This window comes from Mustelus asterias, unplaced genomic scaffold (assembly GCF_964213995.1).
Source record: "Mustelus asterias unplaced genomic scaffold, sMusAst1.hap1.1 HAP1_SCAFFOLD_637, whole genome shotgun sequence".
In the NCBI taxonomy this organism is placed as follows: Eukaryota; Metazoa; Chordata; class Chondrichthyes; order Carcharhiniformes; family Triakidae; genus Mustelus; species Mustelus asterias.
Genome location: NW_027590586.1, coordinates 108,789 through 121,822, shown reverse-complemented (window position 1 = coordinate 121,822; position 13,034 = coordinate 108,789). Strand labels below are relative to the sequence as shown.

Genomic DNA, 13,034 nt, shown 5'->3' with positions numbered 1-13,034 from the left:
CTGACCCTTCCGACAGTGTGGCGCACCCTCTGTACTGAGCCTCCGATAATGCAGAGCTCCCTCAGCACTGCAGCTCCCACAGTGCGGCGCTCCCTCAGCACTGACCCTCCCACAGTGCGGTACTCTCTCAGCACTGACCCTCCGACAGTGTGGTGCTCCCTTAGCACTGACCTTCCGACAGTGTGGTGCACCCTCTGTACTGAGCCTCCGATAACGCGGAGCTCCCTCAGCACTGACCCTCCCACCGTGCAGCGTTCCCTCAGCACTGACCCTCCCACCGTGCAGCGTTCCCTCAGCACTGACCCTCCCACCGTGCAGTGCTCCCTCAGCACTGACCCTCCCACAGTGCGGCGCTCCCTCAGCACTGACCCTCCCACAGTGCGGCGCTCCCTCAGCACTGACACTCCCACCGTGCAGTGCTCCCTCAGCACTGACCCTCCCACAGTGCGGCGCTCCCTCAGCACTGACCCTCCCACAGTGCGGCGCTCCCTCAGCACTGACCCTCTGACAGTGCGGCGCTCCCTCAGCACTGATCCTCCCACAGTGCGGCGCTCCCTCAGCACTGACACTCCGACAGTGTGGTCCACCCCAGTACTAACCCTCCAGCAGGGTGGCGCACCCTCAGTCCTGACCCTCCAATAGTGCGCAGCTCTCTCAATACTCACCTCCCAAGGGTGTAGCACTCCCTTAGAACTGACACCGCGTAGGGAGATGTGTTGGGTTGGCTTTTCGGGCTTAAGTCTCTCGAGTGGGGCTCGAACCCATGATCTTCTCTCGCTCTGTGGGCAAGCCTGCTGCCATTAAGCCACAAATGAGAGCGAAGGGTGTTCAACGACTGACATCAGTGGGTGTTTCAGGGCTTTGAGGCCTCTTCTCCTGGCCCTCACTTCCTTTCACACTCAAAACCACAATCTCTGACCCACCTTCACAAACCACAAACCCACACTGAGGACATTGCAATTGGCTGCTTCGAGGCAGTGCATCTGCTTCCGCGAGGGTGCTGTACCGTCTGTTCCTGCTGGTCGAGGACATAGAACCTGGGACAGAGGGAGGTGAGGTGCCTTTTCCAATATCCTCACCCCTCGGTGACCACACCCAACACCGCAAGACCAGAGGTTCAGGGGGTCATCGGGACAGATTCCAACTGCCACATCCAGGAGGCCAAGCGGTGAGTGAATGCAGAAAAAACAACTATCAGCACTGAGAGAGACAGAGAGAGAGAGAGAGAGAGAGGGAGACAGAAAAAGGGAGACAGAGAGACAGTGAGAGAAAGACAGAGGGTCAGTGCTGAGGAAGCGCCGCACTGTGGGAGGGTCAGTGCTGAGGGAGCGCCGCACTGTGGGAGGGTCAGTGTTGAGGGAGCGCCGCACTGTGGGAGGGTCAGTGCTGAGGGAGCGCCGCACTGTGGGAGGGTCAGTGCTGAGGGTTCGCCGCACTGTGGGAGGGTCAGTGCTGAGGGAGCGCCGCACTGTGGGAGGGTCAGTGCTGAGGGTTCGCCGCACTGTGGGAGGGTTATATAAGGCATTGGTGAGGCCGAATTTGGAGTATTGTGTACAGTTTTGGTCACCTAGTTACAGGAAGGATGTAAATAAAGTTGAAAGACTGCAGAGAAGGTTCACAAGGATGTTGCCGGGACTTGAGAAGCTGAGTTACAGAGAGAGATTGAATAGGTTGGGACTTTATTCCCTGTAGCGTAGAAGATTGAGGGAAGATTTGATAGAGGTGTATAAGACTTTGATGGGTATAGATAGAGTGAATGCAAGCAGGCTTTTTCTACTGAGGCTCGGGGAGCAAAAAACCAGAGGGCATGGGTTAAGGGTGAAAGGAGAAAAGTTTAAAGGGAATATTAGGGGGTGCTTCTTCACGCAGAGTGGTGGGAGTGTGGAATGAGCTGCCGGATAAAGTGGTAAATGCAGGGTCACTTTTAACATTTAAGAAAAACTTGGACGGGTTCATGGATGAGAGGGGTGTGGAGGGATATGGTCCAAGTGCAGGTCAGTGGGACTAGGCAAAAAATGGTTTGGCACAGACAAGAAGGGCCAACCTGTTTCTGAGCTGTAATTTTCTATGGTTCTATGGTTCTATGGGTCAGTGCTGAGGGAGCGCCGCACTGTGGGAGGGTCAGTGCTGAGGGAGCGCCGCACTGTGGGAGGATCAGCGCTGAGGGATCGCCACACTGTCAAAGGGTCAGTGCTGAGGGATCACCACACTGTCGGAGGGTCAGTACTGTGGGAGTTCCACACTGTCTTTCTCTTTCTCTCTCTCTGCTTCACCCTGTCTCTCTCTATTTCTTCATCTCTCTCTGTCTCTCTGTAGGTCTCCCTCACTCTGTCTCACTCTCTTACTCTGTCTCTCTCTCTCTCTGGATATAAATTGTCCCATTGGTAAGATGCAGCATGGGTTCATAAAGGGCAGGTCATGTTTGACTAATTTGGTGGAATTCTTTGAGAACATTACATGTGCAGTGGACAATGGGGAACCTGTGGATGTGGTGTATCTGGATTTCCAGAAGGCATTTGACAAGGTGCCACACCAAAGACTGCTACATAAGATAAAGGTGCACAGTGTTATAGGTAATGTATTAGCATAGATAGAGGATTGGTTAACTAACAGAAAGCAAAAAGTGGGGGTAAATGGGTGTTTTTCTGGTTGGCGATCAGTGACTAGTGGTGTGCCTCAGGGATCAGTGTTGGGACCGCAATTGTTTACAATTTGCAGAGATGATTTGGAGCTGGGGACCAAGTGTAGTGTGTCAAAATTGGCAGATGACACTAAGATAGGTGGAAGAGCAAAGTGTGCAGAGGACGCTGAAAGTCTGCAAAGGGATATAGATAAGCTAAGTGAACTGGTGAGGGTCTGGCAGATGGAGTACAATGTTGGTAAATGTGAGGTCATCCATTTTGGTAGGAATAACAGCAAAATGGACTATTATTTAAATGGGAAAATATTGCAACATGCTGCTGTGCAGAGGGACCTGGGTGTCCTTGTGCAGGAATCTCAAGGAGTTGGTTTGCAGGTGCAGCAGGTAATTAAGAAGGCAAATGAAATTTTGTCCTTCATTGTGAGAGGGATGGAGTTTAAAACAGCGAGGTTATGTTGCAGCTGTACAAGGTGCTGGTGAGGCCACACCTGAAGTACTGTGTACAGTTTTGGTCTCCTTACTTGAGAAAGGATATACTGGCATTGGAGGGGGTGCAGAGGAGATTCACTAGGTTGATTCCGGAGTTGAGAGGGTTGGCTTATGAGGAGAGACTGGGGCTATACTCGTTGGAATTCAGAAGAATGAGGGGAGATCTTATAGAAACATATAAGATTATGAAGGGAGTAGATAAGATAGAAGCAGGGAAGTTGTTTCCACTGCTGGGTGAAACAAGAACTAGGGGGCATAGCCTCAAAATAAGGGGAAGTAGACTTATGACTGAGTTGAGGAGGAACTTCTTCACACAAAGGGTTGTGAATCTGTGGAATTCCCTGCCCAGTGAAGCAGTTGAGGCTACCTCATTATAGGTTTTTAAGGCAAGTATAGATACATTTTTGAACAGTAAAGGAATTAAGGGTTATGGTGAGTGGGCGGGTAAGTGGGGCTGAGTCCATGAAAAGATCAGCCATGATCTTATTGAATGGCGGAGCAGGCTCGAGGGGCCAGATGGCCCACTCCTGTCCCTAGTTCTTATGTTCTCTCTCACTCTGTCTCTCTCACTCTGGCTCTCTCTCTCTCTTTCTCTCTCTCTCTCACTCTGTCTCTTGCTCTCCGTCTCTAACTCGCTCTCTCTCCCTCTCACACTCTGTCGCCCTCTGTTTCACTCACTCTCTCTGAGTCACACATGTGCAGTTTGAGGTACGGGTTGGGGTAGTGTGACAGAGAGAGCACAGAGGAAGTGAGAGAGATTCTGGTGTGCAGCTGAAGCCCCAAGTGAAGCCCGGCCAGGGGTGAGTGGGGAAAGTGAGAACCAGTGACACGTGAACGAGCGTGCTGTGATTCAGCTCCCGTTTCACTGAGTGCAGTTTGTGTGTGGGGCAGGAGGGGGGTGGGGTAGGTTACACTCAGCTTCCTTGACCCCCATCCCACCCTCCCAGCCCCTCCCCCAACCCCACCAGATCTCCCCAGGCAGCAGCTGCTGCTCAGCGACCCCTTCCTGGGAGAGATCCTCGATTCTCGGGAAAGAAGGGGAGGTGCAATCGGAGCCCTGCTGCAATGCACGCTACAGTTGATGAGCCTGCACTGCTCACAAAGAATGAGAGAGACCAATGCCTCTTCCTGGATATATAGGTGTCACCCCCCCCCCCTCCATTCCCCTCCCCCGCCTTAAGCGCCTGGTCTCACCCTCCCAGGCTGCTGCCCAGTGTCCCCCCCCCCTCATCAGACAACCTTCCCTGGGTCACAGGGGATATCCACAGTAAGAAGTCTAACAACACCAGGTTATGTAAAATAAACCTGTTGGACTCTAACCTGGTGTTGTGAGACTTCTTACTGTGTTTACCCCAGTCCAACGCCGGCATCTCCACATCACAGGGGATATAGCAGCTGGGCGGAACCCAGGTCTTGGCAGCGTACCCTGCCCCTCAGAGTGGGCATTGGGGTATGGGGTTGATGGGGGTAAAGCAGGTTTGCTGAGATAGGGGTGTATTGTTGCGGTGGTGCGGACGGTCAGCAATACTTTCCACAGTCGAAAAGCAGCAAAAAGAGTTAAATGGAGCTGATTGCAAGCTCTCCTCTGGGCTGTGCCTGGGAAGGTGGGGAGTGGCGAAGGGGGAGGGCACAGAGGGAGTCCTCTGTCTCCTCCTCTAATGATGGGTAAAACCTGCGGAGCGCCCCGCTTCACCCACTCTGTGTCTCTCTCTCTCAGCTCTCCAGCCTCTCCCACTCACACCATGGCCTGCGGGACAGATAACAAGGACTCAGACCGTCACTCTCTCTATCAGCACAATGAATTTCATACTCATCGACCTGTGTGTCAGCTCAAGGGAGAGAGCGAGAGTGAGAGACACACAGACAGAGTGAAACAGATAAGACAGAAAGAGGGAGAGAGATATATGGAGAGAAAACAGCATGAGAGAAAGAGAGCCATATACACACAGAAAGTGAAACAGATAGAGAGAGGAGACAGAGAGAGAACAGAGTGAGAGAGGGAACGAGACAGTGAAACACAGAGAGGGAGAGACAGAGAGAGAGAGAGAGAGAGACCAGGGGAGACAGACAGAGAGAGAGACCAGGAGAGACAGACAGAGAGAGAGAGAGAGACAGAGAGAGAGACAATGGGAAAGAGAGAAAGAGATGGAGAAAGAGAAACAGAGAGAAGGGGAAAAGGTGAGACAGAGAACGAGAGCTGCTTTCTGTTAAAACAGTTGGAGGATTTGCAATTTTCTCAGTCCCTATCCTCCCTCCAAACACGACATTGGTGCTGAGCTCAGAGCTCCACCAGACTGACTCCCTCTTCAGTACATCTTCCTAACAGTAAATACTTCCCCTGGGGAGAAGCCAGTGTTCGACTGTGGTGGGCTGCCCACAATCCCTGCCCAAATTCCATGGGTGCAGTCCAGAGCATGAGGTCAAACCCGAGGCCCCCACCTGCCCCCTTGGGCGGACGACAAAGATGCCTCGGTCACTATTGGAAGTGGGCAGGGAAAAAGGGATGAGCGAGGGGGTGCAAATATTCTCCCTGGTGTTGTGAAGGGAGGGGCAGAGTGCGCTGGGAAGAGCTCAACGTTCAGCCACCGAACCAACAACAGTTCATGAAAACAGATGACGTGGGACATATATCCCATCTGCTGTCTGTGGGATCTTCCCATGCGCAGATTGGTGGTTCTTGCATCACGGCAGCATGAAGCCCTTGAAGAAAATCCAACGCCATTGTCCAGAAAATGTGTCGGCAGGACTGCCGGTGGCAAGGGTAAAAAGGCAAGTTGTAAATCGGAGCTCAGACAAGGGAGACTGGTTTAAGCAAAGGCTGAGGGCACACACAGAGATGTGTCTGTCTGTCTGTAAACAAGGGGTACTTTCGCTGATGGTATTCGACTACGATTCTTTATTGGGACCAGTCAGATCCATTCGATTAACCCTCCAACCTTACACACAGCACAACGATAGATTGACAAAGACATTGACCCCTCCAGGAAGAAGCAACTCAGTGTGGCCAAGGGAGCAGCTCATTCTCTCTCCATCTCTCTGTCGCTCTGTCTCTGCCTCTCTCTCTGTCTCTCTCACTCTCTCGCCATCTTTCTCTTGCTTGTCGCTGTCTGTCTCTCTCCAGCTGTCTCTCTCTTGCTCTGTCTGTTTTTGTCTCTCTCCCTCTCTCCGCCTATCTCACTCGCCCCCGGGTCTCTCTCTGCCTCCCCGTCTCTCTGTTATTCTTTCCCTTTCTCTCTCTCTCTGCCACAGTCTCTATCTTTCACCTGCTCCATGTTAAGAGTCCTGACAATCTGTGGTGTTCAGATTGCCAGAGATGAGCTTGAGCTTGCAGGCTTCCTGGTGCCAGCTCTGCCACCTGGTCTAACCATGCCACCATAAAAGCATGGTGCTCGCTTTCCGTCACTCCTTCTCTCTCAGCATCTCCTCGCTCCGTCTCGCTTTCTCGCTGCTGTTGTTTTTCTCTGTAAGAAGTTTAACAACACCAGGTTAAAGTCCAACAGGTTTATTTGGTAGCAAAAGTATGGCATTTGCTACCAAATAAATCAGTTGGACTTTAACCTGGTGTTGTTAAACTTCTTACTGTGTTTACCCCAGTCCAATGCCAGCATCTCCATATCTTGTTTTTCTCTCTCAGGGCTGCTGGCACTTTCGGAGTGTCAGTGCTGAGGGAGCGCCGCACTGTGGGGGGGTCAGTGCTGAGGGAGCGCCGCACTGTGGGGGGGTCAGAGCTGAGGGAGCAGCGCACTGTAACAGGGTCAGTGCTGAGAGAGTGCCGCACTGTAACAGGGTCAGTACTGAGGGAGTACCGCACTGTAACAGGGTCAGTGCTGAGGGAGCGCCGCACTGTCGGAGGGTCAGTACTGAGGGAGTACCGCACTGTAACAGGGTCAGTGCTGAGGGAGTGCCACACTGTCGGAGGGTCAGTGCTGTGGGAGTGCCACACTGTCAGAGGGTCAGTGCTGAGGGAGCGCCGCACTGTGGGAGGGTCAGTGCTGAGGGAGCACCGCACTGTGGGAGGGTCAGTGCTGAGGGAGCGCCGCACTGTCGGAGGGTCAGTGCTGAGGGAGCGCCGCACTGTGGGAAGGTCAGTAATGAGGGAGTGCCGCACTGTCGGAGGGTCAGTGCTGAGTGACTAATGCAGCCACTAGTGGGAGAAAGTTAGATATATTTGTTTGCCCTCCTCAGAATGCTTGGGAAGATAGTTTGTGGTAAATGCTGAGCATGTGAACGGTTTTTACATTCTCACTTTTTCCTCATTTGTCATTTCCTCTGAGTAGCCCTCACTTCTCAAATCTCTTTCCTAGCTCTGCCTGACTGTGATGATATTTCCCTCCACTCAGTCCATTCGTCCATCTGTCCCTCCTTGCCTTTCTCTCCACATCCCTCCCGCTCTCTCTCCCCTCGCGGAGGTAGGTGGGGTAATGACGGAATGGGTTACGGTCAAATATTCGTTGCAGCATTTCCCCCCTCAGTGGGAGTGATGAATCAGGTCCCCGTGTGACGGGGAAACATACCCATGGGCTTGATAGAGACGTGCTGTGAGTGAGCTGACAGCGGGTTCGATTCAACAAGGGTGGGAGCAGGAGGAGGCCATTCAGCCCCCCTTCTCGAGTCTGTTAGACTGGAACAGGAGGGGGTCCAACTGGCTCCTCTTGGGCCTATGTGTGGAGGCTTGGAGTCTCACGCCATGAGGCTTGCCACTGTGTTGTGTTGTCAAGTGGCAGCCTAATGGCACGCAGAGTTAAAGAGAGAGATAGAGAAGGAATTGGATAAAGTATCTCCCTTGCCTGAGGGATCAGTTGGTCCTGTGCATTATCTCGTTGGTGGTTGCCTGACTGTGATGAAGGGGAATGCAGACGTGATTCAGTCTTACTTCTGACGAAAGCTTTTGAGGAATGTGGAAAGATCCGGAAGAGTTCTCCAGGGAATTCCGAGCTCGGCCTCTGAGTTCCACAAATGCCAGGACCAAAATCATCAAACTGGTTTACAGCTGTTTGTCAAAAACCGTCTGGTTCCTGCCCTCGAGTCTGTTACACAGAAGCAGGAGGACACCATTCAGCCCCTCCTTGAGCTGTTACAGAAGGAACAGGAGGAGGCCATTCAGCCCCTCCTTGAGCTGTTACAAAAGGAACAGGAGGAGGCCATTCAGCCCCTCCTTGAGGCTGTTACATAGGAACAGGAGGAGGCCATTCAGCCCCTCCTTGAGGCTGTTACATAGGAACAGAAGGAGGCCATTCAGCCCCTCGCAAGCCTGTTACACAGGAACAGGAGGAGTCCATTCAGCCCCCCCTTGAAGCTGTTACATCGCAATAGGAGGAGGCTGTTCAGCCCCTCCTTGAGTCTGTTACACAGGAATAGTGTGATTTTTTTTTATAATGTCACCTTCTCTGATGATAAGGAGTCCAGTGTTGAGCGGGGATGTAGTGGGGGCATGATTCAGGCTGTAAGTTTGTAGTGTCCAGTTAGAAAGAAGGGGTTTGCTGTCGGCCTCCGTTTCCCATGGCAACGTTTCTCTTTCTCTCTCTCACTTGACAAGCAGCACTGATCGTGTAAAGGGTGACCACGTTAAGCCTGGAGGTCAATCCAGGCCTGACCTCTGCCCTCTCTGTTGGCGAAGTTGGGGGGGGGGGGGGGGGCGGCGGGGGCTGGGGGTTCGCGGTCCTGTCAACAAGGTGTCCATGCAACTTGTATCGAGGTGCAGCAGGGTTTGAGCTAGTGGGGTTGTGGGGGTAAGGGAGGGGAAGGATGAGCGGGGGTGGCTGGAGGAGCGGGGGTGAGAGTGGTGGGGTTTGATAACAGGCTCAAGATACAGGCAGACTGCCTCACTTGGCAATGGGAGGAGCTCCCTCTCAAGCTGCGTACAGCTGTTGGAAATAGATTGAGAGATCAGGGAGGGAGAGCGCGCGAAAGCCACCCCTAGACACACACAGCACCCACCCACACACACACACACCCACACCACCCACCCACCACCCACACACACACACACACACACACACACACACACAAGCATGTGGTGCCTGCACTGTACGTCGGAGAGGACCCGGTCAACCCTGCACAACAGACTTCCCAGATGGTAAGCCAGCTTTGTGTGAGGGGAACCCCTCGAGTGAGAGGCCTCCGACTGTGGTGGTCAGAAGTCTGTCACCCCCTCCCCCCACCCCCGCGCTGGGATTCCGGAGGTTTCCCACCTCTCTGTTCCACTTCAAAGCATCCCTCTCTCACGGGCTTCCCTCAACACCGCCCCCCCATTCCACGTACCCCACCCCCGCATTCACTGCCTTGAATTACCCCCCACCCACCCACCCCACCCAATTCTCTGCTTCAGTCACTGATCTGCATTATACAACCTTCTCTCTGTCTCTCTCTATCTTCCTCTTTGTCTCTCTCGCTTTATGTCTCTCCCCATCTGTCTCTCTCTCTCTCTCTGTTTCTCTCCATCTGTCTATCTCTCTGTTTTTGTCTCTCTCTCTCTCTCTCTGCGTCTCCCTCTCCAGGTCTCTCTCTGTCCTCTCACTCTCTCTGTCTCCTTCCTCTCCCTATCTCTCTGTTTCTTTGCATCTGTCTCCTTCTGTCTCTATCTTTCGCTCTTTCTTCCAACTCTCTCTGTCTGTCATGTATCTATCTTTTTCTTTTTTTCTCTTTCTCTGTCCCCCACTGTTTTTCTTTCCCGCTATCTTTCTGCCTCTCTCTGTCTCTCTCTCTCTGTCTCTCTCTCTTTCTGTCTCTCTCTCTCTCTCTGTCTCTCTCTATCTCTCTGTCTTTCTCTCTCTCTCTGTCTCTCTCTCTCTCTCTCTGTCTCTCTCTCTCTCTGTCTCTCTCTCTGTCTCTCTCTCTGTCTCTCTCTCTCTCTCTCTCTGTCTCTCTCTCTCTCTCTCTCTCTGTCTCTCTGTCTCTCTCTCTCTGTCTCTCTCTCTTTCTGTCTCTCTCTCTCTGTCTCTCTCTCTCTATTTCTCTGTCTCTCTCTCTGTCTCTCTCTCTCCCTGTCTTTCTCTCTCTCTCTCTGTCTCTCTCTCTCTGTCTCTCTCTCTCTGTCTCTCTCTCTCTCTGTCTCTCTCTCTCTGTCTCTCTCTCTCTCTGTCTCTCTCTCTCTGTCTCTCTCTGTCTCTGTCTCTCTCTCTCTGTCTCTCTCTCTCTCTGTCTCTCTCTCTCTCTTTCTCTGTCTCTCTCTGTATCTCTCTCTCTGTCTCTTTACCTTGTTTATTGTCTGGGGGAACTCTCTACTCTTCTCCATCTGACTTGCTGGGCTTTGGATGTGAATTCTGTTTAAACCCGAGGGCCCTTTGACCTTGCCCAGCCGCTCAGTTGCACACAGCTGGCAATGGTTAAGATGCTGGGACAGTCACTTTGCCTCCTTCACAAGTCCGAGAGCTCCACAAGGTCGAGTGAGATGTGTCCACTTGTGGAATCAAACTCTCTGACTCTCTGGACCAAACTTTCGAAGCAGGCTCGGGAATTTGACACCGGATGAATCTCAGATTCAAACCCATTCCTAAGCTGTGATGCTCATGATGCAATCTTCAAATTGAATTCTTTTCAATGTATTCATTCATGGGGATGGGGGCGTCGCTGGCCGGGCCCAGCATTTATCGCCCATACCTAAATACCCCCTTGAGAAGGTGGTGGGTGAGCCTCCATCTTGAACCCGCTGCAGTCCCGTGTGGTGTAGGTACACCCACAGCGCTGTTAGGGAGGGGGCTCCAGGATTTTGACTCCAGCCACAGTGAAGGAACGGCCGATATATTTCCAAGTCGGGATGGTGTGTGTGTGTGGTGTGTGTGTGTGTGTGTGTGTGTGTGTGTATGATGTGTGTGTGTGAATTGGAGGGGGGGAATTGCAGGCGGTGGGTGTTCCCCGGTATCTGTTGCCCTTTTCCTTCTAGGGGATAGAGGTGGCGGGTTTGGGTGGTGGAGCCGCACTCATCCAGGCGAGTGGGAGAGTATTCCATCACACTCCTGACTTGTGCCTTGTAGATGGTGGACAGGCTTTGGGGGGAGTCAGGAGGTGAGTTACTCTCCGCAGGATTCCCAGCCTCTGACCTCCTCTGGGAGCCACAGTATTTATATGGCTGGGTCCAGTTCAGTTTCTGCTCAATGGGAACCCCCGGGATGTTGATAGTGGGGGGGATTCAGCGATGGGAATGCCATTGAATGTCAAGGGGAGATGGTTGGATCCTCTCTTGTTGGAGATGGTCATTGCCTGGTGCTTGTGTGGCACTGTTCTGGACTGACCATTTAAGAAGCTCCATAAAGACCATTTAAGAAGCTACTACGCGTCCTTGATAAATATGTACCTGTCAAGCAGGGAGGAGGCAGACGTGTGAGGGAACCGTGGTTTACTAAGGAGGTTGAATCTCTTGTGAAGAGGAAGAAGGAGACTTATGTAAGGATGAGACGTGAAGGCTCAGTTAGGGAGCTTGAAAGTTACAAGTGAGCCAGGAAGGACCTAAAGAAAGAGTTAAGAAGAGCCAGGAGGGGACATGAGAAGTCTTTGGCAGGTAGGATCAAGGAAAACCCTAAAGCTTTCTATAGGTATGTCAGGAATAAAAGAATGACTAGGGTAAGATTAGGGCCAGTCAAGGACAGTAGTGGGAAGTTGTGCGTGGAGCCTGACCCCATGACGATGGCATTGCTGCAACGGCCTCAGTGCTCAGCGCCAACAACTGCCAGTTTCCAGATGCAATTTTACATCTCATCCGCTTCATCCTGGACCACAATATCTTCACCTTCAACAACCAGTTCTTTATCCAGACACACGGAACAGCCATGGGGACCAAATTCGCACCTCAATATGCCAACATCTTCATGCACAGGTTCGAACAAGACTTCTTCACCGCACGGGACCTTCAACCGATGCTATACACTAGATACATCGATGACATTTTCTTCCTTTGGACTCATGGTGAACAATCACTGAAACAACTCTATGATGACATCAACAAGTTCCATCCCACCATCAGGCTCACCATAGACTACTCTCCGGAATCGGTTGCATTCTTGGACACACGCATCTCCATTAAGGACGGTCACCTCAGCACCTCACTGTACCCCAAGCCCACAGATAACCTCACGATGCTCCACTTCTCCAGCTTCCACCCTAAACACGTTAAAGAAGCTATCCCCTACGGACAAGCCCTCCGTATACACAGGATCTGCTCGGATGAGGAGGATCGCAACAGACACCTCCAGACGTTGAAAGATGCCCTCATAAGAACAGGATATGGCGCTCGACTCATTGATCAACAGTTCCAACGCGCCACAGCGAAAAACCGCACCGACCTCCTCAGAAGACAAACACGGGACACAGTGGACAGAGTACCCTTCGTTGTCCAGTACTTCCCCGGAGTGGAGAAGCTACGGCATCTCCTCCGGAGCCTTCAACATGTCATTGATGAAGACGAACATCTCGCCAAGGCCATCCCCACACCCCCACTTCTTGCCTTCAAACAACCGCACAACCTCAAACAGACCATTGTCCGCAGCAAACTACCCAGCCTTCAGGAGAACAGTGACCACGACACCACACAACCCTGCCACAGCAACCTCTGCAAGACGTGCCGGATCATCGACACAGATGCCATCATCTCACGTGAGAACACCATCCACCAGGTACACGGTACATACTCTCGCAACTCAGCCAACGTTGTCTACCTGATACACTGCAAGAAAGGATGTCCCGAGGCATGGTACATTGGGGAAACTATGCAGACGCTGCGACAACGGATGAATGAACACCGCTCGACAATCACCAGGCAAGACTGTTCTCTTCCTGTTGGGGAGCACTTCAGCGGTCACGGGCATTCGGCCTCTGATATTCGGGTAAGCGTTCTCCAAGGCGGCCTTCGCGACACACGACGGTGCAGAGTCGCTGAGCAGAAACTGATAGCCAAGTTCCGCACACACGA

At 52.4% G+C, this 13,034-nt stretch overlaps 1 protein-coding gene across 2 annotated transcripts in view; it reads left to right on the top strand.

Moving 5' to 3' along the window:
• Window positions 1-1,049: 1,049 nt before the first annotated feature.
• The window catches only part of LOC144487190 (IQ motif and SEC7 domain-containing protein 1-like), a 79,993-nt gene continuing 68,008 nt past the window's right edge, over window positions 1,050-13,034 (top strand). The window contains exon 1 of one of the 2 annotated variants that reach the window (XM_078205238.1): window positions 1,050-1,168. Coding sequence is in view for 1 of the 2 variants with exons in the window: in XM_078205237.1 (XP_078061363.1) it covers window positions 9,142-9,206 (65 nt within the window). In the remaining variant the exon portion in view is untranslated. Of the gene's footprint in view, window positions 1,169-9,120; window positions 9,207-13,034 lie in introns of those variants that run through there. The other variant, XM_078205237.1, reaches the window with a different exon arrangement.